Source organism: Bacillus rossius, chromosome 6 (genome assembly GCF_032445375.1).
Source record: "Bacillus rossius redtenbacheri isolate Brsri chromosome 6, Brsri_v3, whole genome shotgun sequence".
Taxonomy (NCBI): domain Eukaryota; kingdom Metazoa; phylum Arthropoda; class Insecta; order Phasmatodea; family Bacillidae; genus Bacillus; species Bacillus rossius.
In genome coordinates, this window is record NC_086334.1 from 31,954,747 (window position 1) to 31,979,925 (window position 25,179).

Genomic DNA, 25,179 nt, shown 5'->3' on the forward strand with positions numbered 1-25,179 from the left:
CTGGAGGGACGCGGGCGGGTCCTTTTTTTTTCTGGACAATGGCAGGACCTGACTCCGCAGGACGAGGACTTTTTTTTTCTGCGTGACAAGTGTTGATACTTGACGTTCGCAAATACGCGGAGGGCTGTCCAACACGCTATGTCACCACTACCGCAAAGACACAAATAAAAAAAAATGCAGGTACTCAGTATCAGTTTTTGTTTTCCTTTTGAGTTACGAAAATCGAACATTCTTGTGCTGAGTTGTGTAAATAACCAAGGGAAAAAAAAGTTAAGCTTGTGTGACATACTTTACAGTCAAACGTAGACTGTATTTTTACAACCAGATGATAACACTTCGCATTCAAAATATACTTAGTAGCAATGAGTTTTAAAGAGTGACGCTGGCATATAGTCTTAAAATGTGCAGTTTATCTAAATTAATTTTTTACTTGCTTCCTCTGTGATTAATATATCCAATCGTAGCACATTACTTTAACTTAAAAGTCGTAAAATCCTACGTCTTTATATTTTACATATTCCCTGTTCGCAGAGCGCGGACAATGCTTTGTCTGGAAGAAGAAGGGGGGGGGGGGGGGAAACAACAGGCCGATGCCCCCGACACCTTCCCGCCTTACCTCTCAAGGTCAGGATAGAGAACTTCAGAACTCGCGTACCTTTTTTTTTTAATTACTTCGGGGCGGTGGGGAATTTTTTTTAATACTATTTGGTTTTCGGCACTTTAAAATCGTTAAAGCGGAGAACCCGACGAGTGGGGAGCCAGTAAATGAATAAAAAAAAAAAAAGGCGCATATCCTTGAAGGCAGTCCGGCAGCCAAGGTCACTAAACCGAGCTGCCCACGGCCGGGCAATGGTACATGAGGGGCCTACGGGAGGGGCAGGAGGAGTGGGGGGGGAGGAGGGGTGACCAAGGGGCACTGCTCTTCCGGGCGTGCGTTGACACCAGCAACCGACCTTCAACTCGGAACAAACCCGATGCACATGTGCCGAGCCGCGGTCGTTCAACCGCCCCTCCTCCCCTCCCCCCCCCCGTCTCAACCTCCCCCCCCCCCCCCTTATCGCTTTATCTCGCCCACGCGCATGCGCGCTAACACTTCGAGCACGTCCCGCGCAAAGCCCCGACGCGTCAACTTGGAGGCGTTAGTGAAGATGGTGACTTTATTGTTTGATACAGGCTTTCAACGCGGTTCGTTCACGTTTGAGACGCTTCTTTACCTAACTTGCTCCAACTTGCCAAAAAAAAACAAAAAAAAAAAAAAAAATCAGTCCCGCTACCGAAAGGGCCAATGGGAACTAAGTTGTCGTGTTAAAACGACGCCTGTGATTTGCCGTAGATGAAGATGCCGTGTTAAATATACTCAATAGAGTACTCAATAGACTCAAATTTTCAATTATAACTGATTAAAAATAATATATCCTAGAGGAGAACAGACAGGCAACTTATATTTTAAATTCTTAGTTCGCTCTGCTCAGCACGAAGTATGTTTTCTGTTTTGAAAACCTTCTCTACAAAAATAAATAAATTTGCATTTGGCAATAAAAAAAATTCGAGAGCTTATAACGAGACTGTAACAAATACAAACCATAAATATTAAAAATTCTTTTTAATTTTATAATGTAAATAGAAATTTAAAAAAATAATTTTTAGAAAATTAAAATAGCATGTTTATGACGATTCTGCTGTTGTTGCAGTAGTTCTAGCTATGGATGCAAATACATAAGGACATACGTCTACTTCTACCAACTGAAGAAGTGGCAGTCTTGCGAGTTGCAGCTATCCAGTATCAATTTGTCGCAGGACATTTTTGGGGCCATAGAAGCATCACGAAAGTAAACACTGTTACATGCCCGAACGTCTGATTGAATTAAGTTGAAATGGTCTAATTTACAGCTAACGCAAGTTCGATGTACCAAGGCGTCCAAATATTTTAAACAAACATCGCAAAGTCGCGCCATCAAAGCATGTACCTACCCAAGACATTCGACCTACGACAATCTTATATCTTCGACGTGCAGAAAAACAGATTCACCACGAGATCAACAGGAGAGGGATTTCCAAATCACCCAATCAGCCACGGGATAACTTTAAAGCGACCAGCGCAACGCTGCCGGCAGGCAAAGAGTCGCTCACGGGGGAAGAACGGTCAACGGTGGACGAGTTGTCCCAGGGGGACTTATCAGCGCGGCGTAAACAAAGAGGCGGGGCGGAGCAGAGAGGACACCAACTGTTGCTCGCACATCTCCCATCCTCCCACACACTCTCCCCCTCATCGCATCATCACGAGGCCCGGCGCAACTCTCTTCACTCTCTCACACACACACACGGGCAGAACGCGCGCAGCCGCCGGAGAAAGGCCTGTGACGCAATGCTTTCTCCGGGACACCGCGGCCGCCGTCACTTTCACTGCCACGGGATGGCGGGCCAGACACGCGACTCTTTAAGCGAGAAACATGGAAACCCAAACACGCCATATTGCTTTCAACAGTTTTACAGATCCTTCATCATTCAAAATTTAGCTTCCCCGTTAAAGCAAAGGACGTAATTTAGTATAGTGGCTGCTACAGATTGTTTTCATCTGTACACATTTTTCGAGAATGGCTACAGCTGTAACAATACCATTTAATACCTAGACTAAGAAGATCTCTTGACGTGTGACTCAGCCGAAGCAGATTAAAAACACTGTCGATCCCAAGATGGCGTGTTGAAAATGGGAGAAAGATTTTTTTTTTTTTTTTTGCTGCGAAACTCACCTTGCATCCTTCGCAGGAGTGCACGCCATAGTGGAACCCCGACGCCTTGTCGCCGCAGACTCGACACAGCACCGTGGTCCCGTCGAACTCTGCAAACAGCCAAGAGACGGGGTCGCCGTCAGCACGAGGCAACGCGAACACACGGCGACACAACAAGGTCGGAGACCCCGCCACTCCCAGCGGGCACCGCTCCACCTCGCCGGGCTTGACAGGGCATTCACAGTTCACGGAATAGTGCGCCAAGGAAACAAACCCATCGTGATCGGTCGAGAGATTCTTTAAGGCGAACGTCTAGTTTAAGCACACGTATCACAAGACGTTCTTTGACTCTTTTTTTTTTATCCACTGATTAGTACATGTATTGAATTAAACGTCCGTATGAACACAAGAAGAGAAAATAAAAATAAAAATATATATTTAATGGTAGCTTGGTGGTGGTATAATACCGCAAAATTGGCAGGGTCTCCGAAGTATCGACCGGGAACAAATGTCTCAGCAAAAATAAATAAATAAATAAATAAATAAATAACGCCGGCAACAAACGCACTAGTTTGCAAACACTTCCATTTTCTTAGCCACGACGCTGAAATTGTAAAATATGCTTTTTAATAGTATTAAAAAAAATTTCCGCATCTTACAAATTAAGGGTAATTGTTTATACAACTCGAACACAGCTCGAACACACGTACCTATGTTGAGCTCGGGCTCCCTGCGCATGGCGGGCTCGAACCCGCACGCGCCGACGTCCACGATCATATCGCGCACTGCTCTCTCGCACTCGACTCGACCGGGCCGGCGGCGCGACTGGACTGCCCGAGAGTGAAAGTCGAGCCCCGTCGTCGACCGCGCGCTCGGCGCTCTAAGGGGGGAAACACCTCTCCCCCCCCCCTGCTTCCCCTGCGCTCGTACGAGCGCACCTGGGCCGCCCGCGCGCGCCGTTCTCGCCCTTACCGACAACCTCCTCGGGCGGGAGGGGGAGACGCCATGTGCGAGAGGAGGGAGGGCGCACCAGAAAAAAAATAAATATATATATGTGTGTTTTTAGCGCCGAAACCATTATGTGCTCCCGAGTTTTTCGATGCTGGAGGTCATTGACAACAATGGCGCGCCGGCCAATGGGAGGGCGGGCCTATACTTGGCAGGAGGCGCGCGATTGGCCGGAGGTTGCCCCCCCACCCCCTCCTCCCGCCCGGCTCGGAGCAGGGGCTATGGCCGGGCACGGCTAGAGAGAGACGGGGCGAGAAGGTTCAACGCCCCCGAACCTTGACTGAATTACCCAGACAAGCACGCGGCCAGAGCGAGAGAGGGACGGAGACGGAGAGAGAGAGGTGTGCGACGGAGACGGAGCGTGGCGGCCAAGGACACCAACCTTCCCCTCCCGGCGCTGTCCGGAGCCTCGATCGCGCTGCGACTTCTTCGGCGCGGGTTCCGCGGAGAGCGAATTTTCGAAAATGGGAGACGGGGGGGGGGGGGGGGGAAAGCCTTTTCGATACCCTTTCACCGTGAGCGGGCGAGCAGCGCATATTTCCCCGGGGGTGAGTGGTCAGTGCTACGGCTCGGGGCGCGCATGCACACAGACACACACACACCCCTGCGGGCGTTGAACCCTAACCACGGCTCCATGGCCCCGTGTTGACGGCGGTCGTCTGCTCCCGTCGCCATGACGACGCGCTGTTCGTTCACCCTGGCGCCGCCCTCCCGCGCGCTCTGCGGCGACGCTAACTACCCCCTCCCCCCTCCTGACTACCCCCGTCACCTTACACTGCCGGGGGCAGTGCCCCCGCGTCCGTCTGCGTAGGTACGGACACGGTGTCTAGTGGGCTGGACAGTACACAACCATCTCGGCCACACACCCATCAGCCTCCAGCTCTGCTAGTCAACCATGGCCCTGGTACTTCCACGGGTCACGGGTAAACTGATAGGTAAATCCCTTAGTACGACACGAACTAAAATAGTTTTCCTAGAACACCCTCTCGGAGATTGGGTTTAATTTTTATTTTGCCAATAAACGGTTCAATCTGTTAGGCCAACAGGATAATTTGTACGGTGACTTAAGAGGCCACTCCAGTGTTTCAGGGGCACTACGCAACCCGCGTTAACCTCATAAGATTCAATGCTATTTTCATTTTCCTTATAACTTACTAACTAATATAGATTTCGAAATGATGCTTGCTTGATATGTAAGACAACGATGCTCTTATCAAAGCCCTTTTCTTCAAAAACGTGCATAAATTATGGTTTTATACTAATCTTTACTAATATGCATAAGTGTATTGTCTAGGTTTGAACAATAATTTATGCACGTTTTTGAAGAAAGGGGCTTTGATAAGAGCATCATTGTCTTACATATCAAGCAAGCATCATTTCGAAATCTATATTAGTTAATAAGTTATAAGCAAAATGAAAATAGCATTGAATCTTATGAGGTTAACGCGGGTTGCGTAATGCCCCTGAAACACTGGAGTGGCCTCTTAACAACTTTACTTGCGATTTGAAAATTTGAATAAATGCCCGTGCGCCAGAACCTAACCCAGAACCTCTTGTACCGAAGATCTTTGCTTTAAAAGATTGCGCCTCGGAAGTTCGTCACGGGGGAAAAGGTGAGGAGTTGGTACAATGTCTAGTGTAGTTTGTACCTACTTTGACAACAAATAAAAAACTACCAAAGTACACATGCAGTTGTTTACAAACACTGCTGACTGAAAAAAAAAATGGTGTTGTAAGTATACCTATAGCCCAGGACACAACTCGTAGGATTCTCTATATGATGTGGGAAGAGCCGCTAAATCAAGTTTGTTATTCCCGTTTCGCAGTTACAATTTTGCAAGCGCAAAGTAAGGGAATTTGAATTCCAGAAAGGAAGGGGGGTATACAGTGTTATACCATCGGTACTAATTTTGAACACTGTCAATTCGAGACCTGTTACACGTCACAGACTATACACAGACAAAAAAAATTATGTACATTTACAAAATATACCTTTGGACAACCGTTGCCAAGACAGAGTTTATAATACTACAAGAAGTATATTGTAAATTTTGTACAACATATGTAATCGTTGATTTTGCATGTACGAAATACGTTTTACGAGGTAATAATGAATATTTATTACGAAAATTGACACATCATTTTATATTTTTATAGATGTTTCATTCAAGAAAAAGTTTTTAACCAAGGAAAAGATAACCCAATATTTAATAATTAGACATTATTTGTTTTATTATACTTATTAATGTGCGCAGTTAATACTGTAAAGCTATTCAGGAAATGGTTTACAAATTACTTTTAACTATTGGAAGTACTGGGACAACACAAAGAATAAACCTCCGGGTTGGAATCAAAACCCAGTATTACGGCAAACACTATTTTGTAGTGAAATGTACGAATTTACAAATATCTGTTTTCTGTTCCATTTACATATAAATTACAGTGTAGATACTGGGAGGGAGTAAAAAAGGAGCATGGTTATAAAATACTATATTTACTTTTCTGCTTTCTAGTCACAGCCTCTCTGCTCGGGTCTGCGCACGTTACGTTCCAGTGTTGCCAACATGGTCGGCGGAACGGGCGAGGTTAAACGAAAAAGAAAAAGAATACACGTGTAATCTCTACATTCGGAACCATAATAAAACGTTAATAATTGCATTATTCAAATCACATAATCCAGCCAAATGCTATTCGGTGGGAATACATTAAAAACATGGTATTCGCCGAGAATATAACGAAAATCCAGCACTTTAAAAAGACGTTCGCTGCAACAATTGCAGTTGTATTTGTGAACACAATTCAGAAGACGTAGCAGGAGATTGAATACCGCCTAGAAATTTCCATAGCTATAATAGAGCCCATATCTGAATTTTCTAAGCTTAAGTTTAAAACTTTAAACTTTTCTGCACATTTTAAAATGTTACACGTGTATACCTATTAATCACTTTTTGAAATAATACTTTAGAATAACGAATATCGTTTTTGATTTTCTTTTGGTTATATACAAGAACAATATGTTTAAGGATGGTGTTTTATCGCGAAAATTAATTTTTAACTGCCATGATAGCCTGCAAAATATTGTAATATCCCTCGTCTTAAGTGATTATTGTAAGAAACACATTAAATACGGCATTTATATCTTCACGCAAATCACAAACGTTTTAATTTTAAAATTACTTGTTTAGTTCCTTAGCACAGAATTCCTGACGCCATTTCGTAATACCATTTCGTTCGTGCGCACGTATATGTTCCCTTGGCCGTGATATTAAAACAATGCGTAACGTGTTCAATCTGTGCTTGCGCTACACTGCAAACACGCTGCTGTATCGCTTGGAGAGAATTTATCTCACAGCCGTGATGGACTTTGAGCTAGACGAAATTATGCGGCCACAGTACATTCCAGATAATGTGAACATTTTCAGAATCTTTCAGTGGGAAAAGAAAAGAAAAATTTAAATTTTTTTGGTAACGTTTCTAAAAAAATGTAATGGAAGTTATTGACCTGGACAATTTATATCATGGTCTTTCGTGACCACTGGGCTGAGACCACTTCCGTGGAATGATGGTGACGTGCCCGACGTTTGGGCACGCTTTGTTGTAGCCATCTTCAAGGACCCTGACAAGGCATGCAAAAACAAAGGTCTATCACACGACGTGCCCGACGTTTTGGCACGCTTTGTTGTAGCCATCTTCAAGGACCCTGGCAAGGCATGCAAAAACAAAGGTCTATCACACCATAATTTCCATCAACCCAGAAGCCAAGAATATATTATAGTAGACATATAAAATTGTTTGGGAAATTTCTCATGAATCCATGCTGTATAATCTCAAAACATTATAGAAAAGTCGACTGTATAGAAAATGTTCCATATACGTATGGCAAATGTAACATAATATTGTATTGATTATTAACTTCTGCTGCATGCTAGGGACAGGGCGGAATTTTCCAACATTCGTTCTTTGGATGAGTATTGCAACGGGGATGATTTATATAAATAATTTTTATGGACTTACGTCACTGGTGGTTTTCACTGTACGTCGTAGAGAGACCACAATAATGTAATGTTTTCTTCCTGTGTGTTTGCGTATTTATCTTTCCTGTTCACCTTGTGGTCTATCTATGACATACGGCGAAAACAAGCAATGGCGAGCGTCCATCGGAACAAGAAACCATTTTTACTGACATGTCAGTTGGAGCAGGTTGTAGACAGTCTGCGCTTCATTCAGTTTGATTACATGCCGTTGCTGACAGGAAATAGTTAGCAAGGAGCCAGTCTCAAGACTTTTTTTTTTAAGATCAGCTGGAATGTGCTGAGGTGACGTGACAGAACAATTCGAAAGGAAAGGAAGGGAAAAAAAAAGATTCGCGGGTGCGTGTAGTTGCGAGGTATCGATTCAGCTCCATCTCGCTCCCTTCCTACGAGCCGGAATTCTGCGAAGGCATGAAATATCCGCTCCGTAGCTCGAGAATGTCTTCTCCTTCTGCAAGAGCGCGGCGACTTGACGCTGGAAGAAAAGAGAGAGAGTCTTCCTCCATTGTCCGCGGGCGGGTGGGATGCGCGAATTGGAGTTTCCGGACGGGCGACGAAAGGCGAAAACGAGGGCCGGATTCAGCTCGCGCCAGCATTTTCCACGGCTCACGGGTAAAGGGGGAGAGAATATTTCCTCGAGTGAAAGGGCATCCCCTCTGCGAGGGCACAATGGCGCTGACCTCTGACGGCGAGCGAGTGCAGCGACCTCTCGACGGCGATTGTCTCGGGGATTGTCTTCGCTTGCGCTGCCGTTGTCCGGATCGGGAACACGCGGGGTGCGTTGCTAACCGGGTGTTGACGGGGATGGTCGGACCCGCGAAGGGTTGTTGTTGTTGTTATAAAAGGGGTGGGCCACTTTTCCCTTCCCCTCCCCCCCTTTCGCTATCGGTCGTGGTTCCTTCACCTTGAGATTCCCTCCGTTCGAATAAAAAGGGTTCTGGGTGGAAGATGCGGTTATCTCGCTCCGGCACCTTTTTTTTTTTCCAGTTTTCCTGACGACTTTCAAGAACCCAGCTGTTGCCACACAGTTCTCATGGCAATGACTAATTATAGTTTCGTGGTAAAATAAAATGTGTTGAACTTAACAAAATTGACAAGTACGTAAGTTAATATTGTCCCAATCTAACCATTATAGTTTGCAATTTCGAGTTTGATAGTTTTCAAAAGACAGCGGAATTTAGGCGTTTCACTGATTTTAATAGTGTTTAAGCTATGAAGTTATATGATGACAAATTAAAAATGTGGAAATTACGTTAAATTATTAACCTCTTATAAATGCATGACAGTGGATGTGTAGTTTTATCTTGCCACATTTTCTCAGTGCCGTTTTGGAACGTACAATTTTATTATTCAACTTTTGTTGAACTACCTACTTACTAATACAGGTAAAGTATTTGTGAAGCATCACAAATGAGCTAGCCTACGAAATATATTTTCGGGCCGACATTTCCAAAGCGCCCTTAAGTTATTTGACATTGCTGATGAGTATCGTGGTAATTTTTAAGCTCAAAAAAATCGAGAATTATTTTTCCCAAGAGAAATGATAGTTGTAAAATTGACCTGAAAAGTGTCGATTTGGTCCTGGTTATGAGATGACCATAAATAATACTTGAAAAGTAACTAATAAGTTAATGCGCTATATATATATATATATATATATATATATATATAAGTGTGTTATTTTTCCCTTTATAAATTCATGATAAAAACGTCAAGTTGAATAGCGTTCCACACAAAAATTGTATGATGATGTGGCCCTAACGGCCTTAAGCGGTGTTTGTCCGTAACCTCACAAAGAGTTAGGCACGAGACATGAGACACTCTTGCCCCCAGGACACGCGGCCAAGCACTTTTCTTTTATACATAATATTGTAAGGGCAGGGTGCGGGCCCCGAACAGAGTCCCGGGGTGTACAGGCGTCCAAGGGCAAGGAAGGGTAGGTCAATCAACCCCGACCTTGGAACGCCCTCCTCCCTGCGAGCCGCCCTGGAGGAGTCTACCGAGCAACTCCCGAATTTCAATTTTTTTGCCCTTTCGCCTTGTTTTCTCCTGTCGCGAGCTTCCTGTCAGGCGGAGGAGAAGTCGTCTCCTCTTTCACCTCCTTCTCCGTGCTAGTTCCTGCCATGTGGGGAGCCCGCAGCTGTGCCATTCTCGACGCCGCGGTTCGTGTGGCATGCGCGACCCGCCCCGTACTGTGTGTGCATGCTCTGGATGATATAGTCCGCGCCACGTAACTTGAGCAGTTTCTCACCACTGCTGCGTGCTTAAAGGCAGCCAAACTGCAAGTGTACCAGTAAGCAATGGACATCCAGTCGTGCCACTTGTAAATTTCACCAACCCGCCTTCAGTTACATATGACAGACATACTAGCCTATTAAATGAACTGCAATGATTTATAATTTTTGTGGGATTATTAGAGACACTGATCTATGTTTTACGACACGTTGGCGGGGATTAGAAAAATTCGCAGATTTATTTCGTGATTTGATAAAACTTCAAAATGTGTACCTCTAAGCTGCTGCCACTATTGGCTTAACAGTTTATAGTTAATACTCTTGGCCAATGAGAAACGCTCAACTCAAGAAATACCGAATGAGCGACTACCAAAGTCTTACCAATCGGCAGCCAATGAACAGGTGGCATTTGCCCGAGTATACAAATTACTGTGAAGTCTATCTTACAGGTCACTGAACACCGGGAGCTTTCCGATGCCTTAAAATTTGCACCAGCAATTCTTTTTAAGCTCCAAGTTTTATTTTATTTGTTTGCAAACCTAAATACGGAATGGTCCGCGCAAGACGCATACCCAACACGTATTGACTGGACGCTATTGTCTTGATGTGCACCGCCCAGGAACATACAGTCACGTAAAGTATCGAGCAGCAACGGAAACGTTTGGAACCTTTTGGAATCTGCAAATTAATATTTTTGGGAAGGTCAAGGACCATCAGATTGGTGCAAGGAGCAGAACTACGGCAGTGACATTTTGTTTCAGTCATACATACCTGGCATGATTATGTTTTGCCAGTTATATAATTTCTGCGGAATACGCGCTATTATCTGGCTTCAGGTTAGACTCCACAAACATGTATATAATCAAGTATATGTTATGTGTTCATTAGCTAATGCCTGGATACAGGAAAAATTCGCGGATAAATTTCGCGATAGGCTAGAATTCAAATACGTATTCCTTTAAGCTGATTTTGCAATTGCCTCACTGTTAATCGGGACGACTCTGAGCCAATGAGAAACCCTCAATCAAAGAAGTATCGAATAACAGGCAGACCAGTTTAGACGACTCACAAGTCAGCAACCAATGAGATAACGTTATCTGCCCAAGTACACAGAGTACAGTGTAGTCTATCCTGACGGTCATCGCAACCGCGAATTTCTCCAGTCCCTACTTATGCCAAATTTCCTCTTCTCTGCAGGTCACACATGCATTGTTAGGCTGCTTTTCAATGCGCTTGTCATTAGGGCATGTGAAATAACTAGTGATCCCATGACAAGAGGAAGGAATTGCAAACTAGACTGTGGTCAAATAATAACGCGAATTTTCGGAGGTATCTTCAGATTACACGGTTTTTTAAGAATAAATATTTGTAAAACAGCACTCTATAGGTTTAATTCCATTACCTAGCCGTAGACACACCGAGAAATAACTAAAAGCGCGTGACCAAGACGCAACTGTTGAAATAAAAATATTTAAATTAATACACGTATTCAAGAATTCCCCCCCCCCCCTCACAAATACCAGACAGTAAAAAAAAAAAGCATTTATCTAAGCAACAAAATGTGCAGAGCATAATAAAATGCGACGCTCAGGTGGTCAAAAATCCATATGAATTTCCTCGGGACGAAAATAACGACATGAAAAAACGAAACAATCCCGATCTGCCGCAGGGCGAGCTATATATTCGCGAGGCGCGTGCTCCATGCTCGGAGAAAGGGGAAGCATCATTTTCTCCGGACGCAGGAGCAAGTGCTCGGTCGAGATTCACTAGCTAGTGACCCGGTCGTGGAGTGGTAACGATGAAGAAGAAGAAGGGAAGGGAAGGGGGGAGGGAGGGAGGGACGCTCGCTCGACGCCGCACCGGTTCCTTCGAGTCGCTTCTCCGCGCGCGGGCCACTGACCCACCGATCCCACTTCGACCGTCTCCGCCGGCGCTCGGCAGCCTTCGTGTTCTTCCACGCCTCTCTCTGTCTCTCTCACACTCTCTCTCTCTCTTCCCTCCCCCTCCCCCCTTAACCAGTTCCAACAACAACGTGCCTGCACGACATTGCGGTGAGGTCATGCAGAGTCACTTACCCCACTGATACAGAAACCGATGACCGAGCACTTCGCCTCAAGATAGACAATACAAAAAAAATTGCCTTTTCTCTAGTCCGAGCGTTTTTGGCATCAGACATGCCACTAAACCTTCGTATTTATAAATTATGTGTTAACAAACAGAAAATAAGTACCACCATAACCTACAAGTGTCTCGATATTTTTTTTTTCTCGGAAGCATGTGTGTTAACCTAAATGAAGGGCAGCGATAAGTTAACACGCCATTTACCGCGGAAATCAACCCACTGCTATTTCCGCCAAAAAAAAAAAAAATAATTCTTCAAATATGCAGAAAAAAGTAGAAGGGCTAAAAATGATGAACATGTGTAATGTATCAAAATTAAGTTAGCGCACGGTATAGTGACGGAAACTGTTAAAGTGCAAATGATGAAATCTAATAATTCCGACATTCTAATACGGAGTTACAAACCCTCGTAATAATTTGTATGACACCAAATTAACATTCACATATAATAACCTACAGGAAAGTCTACTCTTTGGGTCGAGACAGTGATATTTGATATAGCAGATATAGGTATATACACACTGATGAATGACATTCTTAGTTTTATTTTGAAATGCACACGACACGAAAGACTTTGCGCGGATGGTTGGGAAGGAGGGGGGGGGGGGAGGAAGTTGCCCCGGCAGTTTTTGTTTTTATTCCGGACTGGGTCCACAAGAGGACGATGATGGAGAGGGGGTGGTGGTGGTTTGGGTGCGGGGAAGGGGGGGTGTTGCCGGTCTGCCGGTCGCAATCCGCGGCAGCAGGTTCCCCTCTCCCCACACCCTCGCTTCTTTCTCCGCCGCGACATTGAACTTTCGTCCAGGGCACGAAGCGCTCTCCATTTTCACTTGTTGCTGCGGGACTTGCCTCGCGGCCAATGTGGGCCACTGCGCACCGCTCCTGCGCAGGCTGCGGCTGGAGACGAGGATATCGCGCGCATCCACTCGGCCGCGAGCTGGAACTCATGCTCGTGATTTAACTGCAGTTAATTGGACACGCCCCTCTCCTACGACCGCGAGCCAGAGATGCCCAGCCACGAGATAAGACAAGTAAGCGAAATCAGGTGGTGCCAACTGACACGGAAAAAAACGTTCTCGCTGAGAACTGAACCGACTGGTAAAGCAAACATGGGTTGACCACGCATGTGATTTTGAAATTTTCGGGTCTCTAGCTATGGCCGTTTCTGAATCCGCCTGAACCCTACACTTAAAACACTCTCCGAACTAGAAGTGAAATATGCAAATATGCAAGTTTTAAATTATATATATTTTATAACATACCATGTAAGTAATTTTATGAATCGTAAAAACATTTTCACATTTTATTTAACTGAAATTTATAAACTGCAATAAAAATATAAATATTTTAAAGAAGTTTATAAGTAGAGACCGGAAAAATTCCCGGGATTATTGAAATACTTAAACAATGTGCTGGACCTGCCATTGGCTCGCAGTTCATTCTGAGTACTGTGGGCCAAAGAGAAACCTTCGACCAAAGAAATGTCCAATTAGAGACTAACCGGTAAAGACGTCTCTCAAACCAGCAGCCGATGAACATGTGAAATTTGCCCGAATATGCAGAGTACTGTGGAGTCTATCTTACAGCGACAACGGATCCGTTCTATAAAGTACTAAGAAAAAAGTCTAATGCAGTCTATGGTGTATGTTACAATGTTAAGACACTTTCTACATTGCGAAGAGAAAAATATATTGATACAAATTTTTTATTCAACTTAAATAAATCTAAAATTAAAAAAAAAAGTGTTATGATTATTGCTAGTACCATTTTCTTTGATGGTTTTAGTTTATTTGAATACAATATTTATTGAGGTTACAACAGTTTTAACTTGTAAAACAAAGTTTCCTACATATAAATAATACAAAACTTCGTCATTAAGAGACATTCCTTGAAATTTCTTCTGGACACAGAAACCATTCTATTCTCCTTGGTTGTCAAAAAACACTAGATCAACTTTTCCAGTAACCCCATGATTTGTTTCAGCTACAGAATAATTTTGATCAAAGCTGACCAAGAAACCAAAAAACATATAGGTTCTTTTTGAACACGAGTTAGGTTTTTGAATAGCGTCTTGAAGTAACCACTGCGATTGAAAGAGCAGTGCCAAAAAAAAAACGCACTGAGATCGAAAAAAAAAAAAAGTTTGCGTTACTTTGTTGGTAAGCGTTGCGTGTGCGTGACGAAGTTTAGAAGTCCTTTTTTTTTATGGGGTGACGAGGTCGCAGACCCTGACGGAAGAAGGAGAGGAGGAGAGGCGGAGGAATGGCCGAGGGGCAGGAGGGGAAGAAACCGTGTCGTCGCCCCATATGCCAGGTGTTCCATATACCCTGGGCGGGCGCCCGCCTATATCGGCGGTTCATCGCTCGCCGACGACCTTCCTGCACTTCCGACCTGGAGTAAACGACCGCGCGCCAGTGCTGCCACCTGCCGAGGGACGAACGAAGGCAGAGCACGAACGAACGAGCGCGCGCGCGAGGTTGGCGGCCCTGCCGCGCGGGTTCGCCGACCCTTGAGCGCACACCCCCCTTCTCCCTCTTCCCCAGCCCACCAGCAACCCTACAACTACTATACTTCACCCGCAGGAATTCCGGAAGCGGGACTCGAAGCAGACCAGCTTGATCTATATTTACGCGATCGGAAGTATTCGTGCGCGCTGGTTTTTAGGATAAACACGGGCGCGCCGTTGGGAAATATCTCCCCCCCCCCTTCTCTCTCTAACCAAGCAGCACGCGCTATTTACGCCCCCCCCCCCCCCCCCCCTGGCGCTGGGTCCGAAATTTTTCGTTCTGGAATGTTCTCGATGGAATAATTCGTGGTTAAACTTTCGCGCTGCACATATTAGCACGTAGCAAGTGTAAAAACGCTATTGCAATATACGAAATAATAATTTTCCTTTTCATTATTTTCGTTGGGGATTTTATATAATTACAGATAAAAATACTTTGCGCCAAATTATGGAAATTGAATATTACGAATCGCGTAAACTTGGTTTTGTCAATAATTTTCTTTACTCGTAACTTTATTCAAAAATTTTGAACAGGATTAATATGTGTGGTGAATTAATGGAGACACATTTCAAGGCAGTGTTTTACTAATGATCAGAGACTGAAACATTCGCGGATAACAGTGACCTCTAGAACAGACTCCACAGTCCTATACATGCTCAGGTAAACGCCACATGTTCATTGGCTTCCTACCTGAGCGATGTCTTAGAAAGGATTGGTCTTTATTGAATACTTCTTTGGTTGAGTGTTTGCTATTGGCTCAACGTACTCCATGTTTGCTGTGGGCCAGTCACGGAGAAAGAGTCGAAAGGTATAATACTTGGAATTATAGTCAATCACGAAATGAAACCGCAGACTTCTCCCGGTCTCTATACTGATGGTACGCAAACCGTGCGTGTGCAAGCAACCAACGCACAAAGGACTCTTGTTTTGAAGCGTGTCCACTCAGCTAAGACACACGTCGCGCCGATACGCGTGCTTGCGGCTGGACGTTTGAGTCACGCGTTGAGCATTTCCTCCCCCCCCCCCTCCTCCACTCACGGGAGACAGCCACGGAGACCACGTGGGTCAGTCGAACAACGCCCTCGCACGCTGCACAGAATAAGCAAGTACAGAATGTCGGTGTCTGCGACATCAGCGAACTCGCGCTCTGATTGGACACTAGACCGCCCCCCCCCCCCTCGCTTGCAAAATGTCCGCCATCAAGGTAAACAAATTCGCTACATCCGGCCAGAGGACCTTCTGTCCTTACTTATTTGGAGGGGGGGAGGAGTAACACGCCAAAAAAGAATGAGGGAAATATGTGAGTTACCTCAAATTATTTCAATGAAATAACTCTACTACAGCTTGACAATTTGCGGTGGTTGTAGAACTTTGTTCAACTAAACATAATACAGACACTTAGTGCTCTATCTTAAATACTTTATAACATACTTAATAAAATACTTAACACTGACTGACAGAAAACGCACAGCTTAAACCGGTGGGTGTAGAAGCATGCAATTGTGCACGAGTTTCTTATATAACGTAGGTTAGCAGTATGTATGTATGTATGTATATATATATATATATATATATTTTTTTTTAAGTTCTCCTCTTAGGGGGTAATTAGGGGATGAAAGTTTGTATGGAAGTTCGTCATTTTTGAATTTAGGAATATAGAAATCGGTGTTTAGTCTTCCGTTCATAAATAAAAGTCTGTTGTATCAGCGTTTTTTGTAATTCATCACAAATGAGTCTGAAATGCTTTCTCGTCGGGCACACGGCTAAGTTCACAGTAAAAAATGTTTTTCAGCTCCAACTTAAAATACATATACCAACCTCGGGAAGCACTTGAGAGCATAAGTCGCATATACATTTTCAGCTTATTCTGTTAAAACTGTGTGAAATGACGCATACGGTGTATGTGTTGATTTTTAATGCTACACGCTCAAATTACCTGAGAACCCGCCAGTGATGAGTGAATTTACACGTACTTGTTAGTGTTATTTTACGACCAGACTGTCTTTATCTCACTCATACGCCTACATCGGTGTGAAATAAAACTTTTTTTTTGCAGTGTGCTCGAGCGTTACAGTATACGGAATGCGACGCGCTCCGTCCTTGCTGTTACTTCAAGCCGGCGCGTCGATAACCACGACGTGTCGGTGAGGGATGACGAGGGCGGATCTCGGGGCGGGGGGGGGGGGGGAGGGGAGGTGGGGAGGAGGTGCGCAGATAAGCCCCGCCCAGGAGCGTTGACTCCCGGCGCCGGCGACGGCAGCGCTGTTCTGTTTATCGCCGGCGGTCACTGCCCCCCAGGAGGCGGTTCTCGGCAACCTGCGGCCCGCGACCCACCCGGCCGTCGGTACAGGGTGTCCACAGTTAGTACTTTCGTACTAGATCTAGTATCTTTTTTTAAACTTTTTTTAGTGGTCTAGTACAGATCTAGTACATTTTTTCTTTAATATAATAATATCATAGTAACTGCAATATGTTTTATTATTAAGCGTAATTATTTTTAAAAACTATGGAATGTATGTGTGTGTGTGTGTGTGTGTGGTGTGATATTTAAGTTCGAGCATTGCAATGTCATAATAACTTCCTAAATTGTTAAAAACCATAACAAATTATAATTTAGTACTTTTTTTTTTCAAATCTAGTACTTTTTTCTCGCCTAAGTTGGTACGAAATATTTTTTTCCTTGTGGACACCCTGCGTCGTTAGCCACGCTCTGAGGAGTGCGCGCGGTGGGTTGTGCGACGTGTAATCAAGAAAATAAGTAAATAAATACGGTGAGTAATTTTACTACCAACAAAATAATATGCTTACGACAAGTTTGAACTAATTTCCTCCAAAATGCTCTCATTGTCCAGTGATGCACATTCATCCCAATGTTGATTCCACGATTAGAAGCATTTTTGGAAGGTTTTTTTTCACAAGAGACTTCAGCTGATTCGTCGGGGCTATCGATGTCTGTTCGGGAATGGTATGAGACCTTTATGTTTGTCAGGATCCTTTTCGTCGAACTCAACCAGGCGACAAGGCGGAAAAAAAAAAACTAGCTAATTTCAAACACAGACTGACGAAACGTTTTTTGAACACCTACTTACCATGACCACTCCGCAGCTTACCTACTGCTTGAATCTGTGTGTGCGTGTGAGAATGAATGGTTTTAATGTAATACTAGATACTAATTATTATTTTGTTTTGGCAACCATGGAATTTTAAGCGCTATATAATTGTTATCTGTAAATTAGCTGTTTGGTTAAATTTTGAAATAGTTACCTCTTATCTTTGAAATTTAGTTAAAGCTTGATTCTGCTTTCTATCGTATTACCTACTTTATCATCAATCATGTTTATGTTGTGCTTTTTTAAAACCAATGTATGATGCTGCGTATCGCCTTAACTTCGCCACCAATAAATACGACAGTATAATAAATAAATAATATCGCACGGTAATCAAACTGCTTCGTTTCTGAGCAATCGTGTTCTCCAGGATCGCTGGGACCGATCGTGCAGCACTGCTTTTGCATTCCTTTCGTTTTTACGGAAAAGCCCTTCACGCAACAGTTCAAATCGCACGTTTCACGAAGAAGTATTTTGAGAATGAAAGGCGTGAGTGAAATATTGAAACGAAACGGCAGTCGTCGACGACGGAGGCGTTAAATTTCCAAGTCCACGGTCATGGCAAAAACGCGAGAACCACACGCTACTTCATGAATGCAGAACGAGGAGGCTAGCATTATCATCTGGCGCGGGTTGCAGACGGGACGACGCGCAGCTAGATGGTAATGCAGAGCCTCAAGCCTGGAACACGTGCTCAGATGCACGGCATTCGGCCCTCGTCACGTGCTCGCAGTGAGCCACCGTGCAGGATCGTGGAGGACTGCAGAGGCGTCCTGCGTGACACGCACGCACGCACGCACGCACGCAGCCTCGGGTCACTCACCTCCGACGAGGGGCTCTTCACCCCCCCGGGGCTATTTGCTCGCCGCACGACTTTCCCGTTACAATCCAAAAACGCTCGCCCATTCCTCCCTTCGCCGCGCTCCTCAAGGTCAAGAAGGGCACAATGGACGGACCACTTAAGGAGGAGGGGCATAGGGTGATGCGGGGAGGGGGGGACTCCGAAAGAACACAGAGAAGTAACGGTGACATCCATCAATGCCTCGACAAAGATGCCCGGTCCCACGCACAGTCGGAGAGAGGGGAAAAAAAATGCAGGTTCTTTTGTTGCACAAAACTTTCCAACACTACTCTAGTCACAGAATAACATTTACATTTCCTTACAAAAAAAAACACGTGGAACCAGGACCTAAGGTTTTTGCATTTTAACTTAACATCAATAAAAATGTAGTGTGAAAAAAAATTCGGTGAAATTTTTTTTTTTATTACGAACAAGTAATAAGCTTGCATCAAATTTGAACTAATTTCCTTCAAAATACTCTCCTTGACTAGCGTTGCACACTCACCCCAACGTTAATCCCATGATTGGAAGCATTTCTGGAAGGTTTTCCGGAAGGGCCTTCAGCTCTCAACGTCGGAGATGGTGTCAAAGAGTTTTACTTTTAGCACGACACATTTGTCTGATTTACGCTTTAGCAAACAAAACTTAATGTTCCCCTGTTCGAAATACATGAATCCACGATGCGGACCAGACACGGTACACACGACCTCACTCTTCCGGCTCTGAAAGCCGACCGACTAGTCACAACTTGTTCAAACTTGAGACACTTGCTATCTAAACGTATCAGGCTATCGGGCTTACTACTTCAAATAGATACAGCTTCAGCAATTGCTGCTATAAAAATTCATTCATCTTTTTTTTCAGCACACCAGAAAATAATTCGCCGATTCATTTCGCCCAGGAAAAAATTGAAATACATATACCATTGCACTGGGTGCTTGTTGGAGTACTGTAGGTAGGGCCATGCGCTTTCCGCGAAACGATTTCCACATTTCTACGTTGTCTGTGTCTCGTGGTTGCCTGGATTTATTTAAGGCACATGTCTACTATCAGCGCACCAATCATAGCCGTCCGGTGGGGGGAGCACACCCGTTCTGAATGGCCCGGCGAAACAGGGCAATGGCTTCTCTTGCAGTCGGCCGCCAATCACATGGAAACAATCGCTAGCGCGGGCATACCTTATTGCAGTCGTATGAGCGATCATATTATTTCGCGAATCACGCGTAGTTCTAACTTGTGGGCCAGTGAGAAACCCTGGACCGGAGAAATGTCCAAAACAGACACCTACTGGTGGAGACGACTCTCAAGTCAGCAGCCGATAAACAGGTATGCAGAGGCCTGAGGCGTCTATGCTGGAGATCACTGAAAACGCGAAATTTTTCCTCCAAGTCCTAGTTACACATGATGTAACTGTTCCTGAAATACACACGGAACCGTAACAAGTCGCGTGCCGGCGATCACGTGATCGGATCGCGGAGAGCCGCAGGCAAATCGCGCTAATAATATCGCGGCCGGGAGCAGGAATAGCCCCGGCGCCGTGTGTACATCTGCCGCGTAAACTGTCGGTGCGTTGACCCGCCGCGCCGGCCGGTCTCAGCCCCGCGCGGCTCGCGGCAGTCCGGCAGCCACGTTCCTCGAGCTGGTGAGCCATTGCGCGGGGCCACGGGCGTAGGTCCGCGGGGAAGGCCAGTGGTGGACCCCGAAGTTATGAAATAATTTGCAGAATATCAATGCCGCCAACGTCCAGGTACATCCATCAGTAGGGACCGGAAAAATTCGCGGATCCAATGACCTCTAGGATAGCCCCCATTATCCTCTGCATTTCTCAAGTAAACACGCGTGTTCATTGGGTACTAAATTGTGAGGCGTTTCCACTGGGTATATAGCTTGTGATTCGACGCTTCTTTGGTCTATAGTCTCTCATTGGCCCAGAGAGCTCCAGTTAAACTGCGAGCCAATAGCAGAACCAGCAGAATTGTACACATGTTTGAATTTCAGCATATCACGAAATGAATCCACGAATTTTTCCGGTCTCTATCCATCAGTAGAGGCAGGCATTTTTTCGCGAAAAAAAAAAAAAAACGGACCTCCTATCAGACTCCAACAAGGTGTACCCGCACCAGCGGTTTCTTTCTAGTGATTGGTGGCAGTCTGCGAGAGAAGTCGCTGCCATATTCGACGGAGCCACTCCAGGACGCTTTTGCCACCGCACTGAATTACTGTGATCGGTGTGGTGACAATATCCACACGTACCTGGAAAAACTCGCCGAATCACAAAAAAACCATTATGATGCTACAGTGTATTTAACTTTCAGCTAGTCTCGTAATATTATTCGCGAAATATGCATGGCCCTATCCATCAGTAGGGCCATGTATTTTTCGCGATTTCGAGACTAGCTGGGAGGCAAAACACTTCAGCATCGTCTGTGTTTTCATTGACGGGTTCGTGTATTAAAACATCAATCACGCACTGTAAAAAATGTTTTTGAACAAGGAAAATACTTGGAAACTATGTTGCCAACGATATCACTTGTAAATCTGCAAGGCAGAGCTTTGTAAAAATAAGAAATGGTACAAAGCCCTGCATTGTGTAATTTAAGATTTTTTTAAATACACGAGGTCAAATTTTTAATGAATTAATTTTTTTGCTTTAAAATTTGCGCCCTTGGCATGGGAGCAGATTATTTCTCGCGAAAAGATTTCAAGACCAGTTATCCGTTTCGAAACACTGTAGCATCGTCAGTGTTTCGTGATCGGTCGAGGTGTCTGTGTTTCAAGTGCACGTGTACTGTCGGCGCACGATCACAGAGATTCCGTGCGGAAGCAAGCGCTTCCCAGAATAGCTTGGCCAAGATGCCCGCAAATTACAAGGAAAAGAAAAACACTGGCGCAGATCACCTTATTGCAGTCCAACAAGCGTTCAGTCCCCAGTCAAATGGGTATCGGGGGATTATCTGCGGAAGTACGCCGTTAGTATAAGTCAGTGAATCAAATCAATTAGGTAAACTAAAGTAACTGAAAATCCTACTTTTCTCTCTCTCTCTCTCTTTCTTGGCAACTTTTTTTTTTGCGTTTGACATCTGAATATAATTCCATCACTTCTGAGAAAATACCTGGTAAAATAGTTGGCTAACCACGTTCCTTTTGGAAAAAGAGTACCTTATTTAATTTGATGGCATAATTGAAAGGCTAGTGTCTCTCATGAAACCTGTAGTAAAAAAAAGTGAACTCATTCCTGGACTAGGCTATAGCTGCAGACTTGAAAATTTCGCGTTATTTATTTGGCATGAGGCTGGAATGCATACCATTATGCATGTGAGCTGAGTTCTCATTTGACCATATTAACTTAAGACACGCCCTGAAGGACAAGAAACCAATTACATAATTACGAAACTCTAATGATCCAATCGTATGCTATCCGGCCGGAAGTGAAAGTGACAGCAGCCAGTGGACAAGAGAAACCAACTTTTTTTAGGGGGGGGGGGGGGAGGGTTGTCGAGTTTATCCTGGTACCGGAAAATAACGCGAATGTTGTATGTCTCTAACTATAGCTAGAGAGACTGTCGTTTCGCGGTAGATTTTTGCTACCAGATTACACTTCAAACACAAGTGAAATTCTTATCCTTTAGTGTGACTGTACCGTTGTTAATTTGAAATATAGCCAGTGGTAAGCATTTATATATAGAGTGTACGAATTGCTTGTAGTTTGATTCAGAGAAGATGATGGCGTTATACACAAGCTGTATCCGATAAACTGTCCAAAGTCTAGCCTGGTAATATTGGTAGGGTCTGTCCATATAAAGGTATTTACGCACAGAAAACCCTTTTTCTGTTTTGTAATAAAAATAGTTTTTTTTTCACGTATGAAATACGTTTTTCGAGATAATGCTGAGTATTTCTTACAAAAAATTGGCGCATAATTTTTTTTATTACGGAAAAGATATTCGAATATTCAATAATTTGAACTTTACTTTGTTTAATTGTGCTTATTCATGTGCGCAGTTAATGCTGGGACGCTATTTATGGAACGGTTTGCGAAATAACTTTTAACAATTTGAGGTACTGGGACAACACAAAGAACAAATGCCCAGGTAATAATCCGAAGCCAGTAATGACTGCGAACACCATTTTTGTGGTGGGACAGGGTAGTTTTAACGCACGCGTACAAATCCACAAATATGTGTGATTTGACGTGCCGAATTTTTCGGGCGCGTGGGAGGGTGGGGAAAGGGAACGAAACAAAAGCGAGTCCGATGGGATAATGCGGCCGCTGACAAGGTAGGGGGGGGGGGGGAGGGATTATCTGCGGCCGTCAGCGCGCAAGGTGAACGAACCCCGCTGATACGTTGTGTACACACCGCGGCGCTTTAAGCCCCGACGGCGCGGGGATGTAGGTCGCCGCGGGGGGGCATTGACTTCGGTCAACACGCGACGCCCGGGGATAAACACTGGCGTCATCGGGCCGGCGAGCTGGTCATGGCTGCCGCGCGGAGCTATCGAGGCAGCTCTCGACAAGGAAACTGTTCCTTTTTGATTACTTTTTCAACTTGTACTTCTTTAGGCGCGTCATGGACAAAAAAAATTGTTGAGAGTGAATTTTTTTACAATGCGCGTGCGTCATGGAACGAAAATTGACAGGATGTACAAATAAAAAATTATATATTTCCTTTCAGATTATACACTTTAGTGACTGATGTTGAATACTGGTCCATATAATTATACATGTATATATATATAGTGACTATTCGATATAGAAATTATTTTAATAAACCTTTTCAAGTGTATTTATATAAGTGAGATTATGTTCCCGTATGTATGACGATGTCAGGTTGCTTGTAAGCTTCCATTGTCGCTGGCAGGGAGTGTTTGTGGAAGGTTTGGTAGTCTCCTGGCCGTTTTCATGAGAGTGTTTATGAGGTTATGTTGCCATATTAACTATGAATATTTATGTCATTTTTAATAAATTACTAAAATTAATGAATTATAAATTATTCAGCCGATTTGTGGATTTTCATTATTAATTAAAATTGGTCTTAAATATTTTACTAGAAAAAATAATTTCATTTTATCTATACTTTACTAAACCAACAATATTTGTAATATCACTAATATCATTGTATTGTTTTATTTCTATTACCTAATAACTTTCAGTCAATTTAAGGTTATATTTTTATCACGCCAAGTAAGTATGACTTCTCACGTGCATACATAAAGTACACGCACCCATTATTAAAAAAAATAACAAACATGCTGAAAAGTGTGTTTTCATTTTACGTCGTATACGGTTACGCACACAAAGACTTAACGTGACGTGACCTTCGCGGTTACTTTCATCTCTGAACCACTTAACTGCTGACTCGATGCAAAATTATTTCAATGAAAACATTTTTCCACAGCCACAATTTTAACGGTGGTTGTAGAACTTCATTCAACAAATTCACGAATTCGACCGTCTATCGTCGGCAGCAGGTTCATCGCGACAAAATAAGCTGAACACCTCTATACGAATTACGGTCCAACGTGTTTTCCAAGGCTGGTATACGTATTTGAAGTTGGAGCTGAACAAATTCTCATTGTAAATAATAGGAGAAGAAGTTTAAGATACAAAACTGAGCGTCTGGTTTACGTTTACGTGAATGAAGTTCTACAATCACCGTTAAATTTGCGGCCGTGGAAAAATGATTTCATTGAAATAATTGTGCACCGAGTCAGCAGTCAAGTGGTTCAGAGATGAAAGTAACCGCGAAGGCCACGTCACGTTAAGTCTTTGTGTGCGTAACCGTACGACGTAAAATGTAAAACACACTTTTCCAAATTAAAAAAAGAAAAAAACAAGTAGGTAGCCTACATAAGCTGGGTCAACTTGAGCGGCTAAAGTAGGTAATGAATGCATGCTATTAAACTTGAAAATACACATCAAGCCTTCTAATATGGATAAGGTCGAAAAAAAAAACCATAAAACTCTATTGCCTAAATTATTTTTTTTTGTGCAGGAAGCTAAAGGATTTTTAAAATTAAAAAAAAGTCACGGCACAGATACAACTTTCTGATTTTCTTAAGACAAGGAAATTTACATAACTGGAACTGAGAATGACATATCTTTATCATAAATTGTAATAACCAAAGTTTTTTTATAGGAAGTAATCAATGTTTTGTTGTATTTTGTCACATATTCATGAGAACTCTTAAGTCGTTCCAATGATTTCTTCTTGCAAAGATAACTTTACTTAAATTCGAGTTTTAAATGTAGTTAAGAAGAAAGAATTAGCTAAATATTTCCCAAATAGGTTCGTTCGATACAAAAATTATCTGTTTGGATTTAAGTTATTTTCAGTAGAGCTGTTTTCCTGGTGTACAGACCATCATCTACTTTTAGTTTTTAAATTTTCGAGCGATGATTTAACTAACAAGACTTATAGTGTCACGTCATTCGGTATCTGCGTCACTCACGGAAGTGGTTCGAGGTTGACTTTCAAACAGATAAGCGTTCATTACTCCTTGCTTCAGTGAACTTAGCTTCTAGGTTGCCTTATCACAATATTGTGTATGCAAACACCGCCCCAGTTTCGAAACAAGACAGAGACAATAAATATAAAATGAT

At 43.6% G+C, this 25,179-nt stretch overlaps 1 protein-coding gene across 3 annotated transcripts in view; it reads right to left on the reverse strand.

Moving 5' to 3' along the window:
- LOC134532983 (ecdysone-inducible protein E75) overlaps positions 1-25,179 on the reverse strand; it is a 247,832-nt gene that overhangs the window by 30,859 nt on the left and 191,794 nt on the right. For 2 of the 3 annotated variants that reach the window (XM_063370080.1, XM_063370081.1), the window contains exon 2: positions 2,751-2,839. In XM_063370080.1, coding sequence (XP_063226150.1) covers positions 2,751-2,839 — 89 coding nt within the window. Of the gene's footprint in view, positions 1-2,750; positions 2,840-3,439; positions 3,571-25,179 lie in introns of those variants that run through there. The other variant, XM_063370082.1, reaches the window with a different exon arrangement.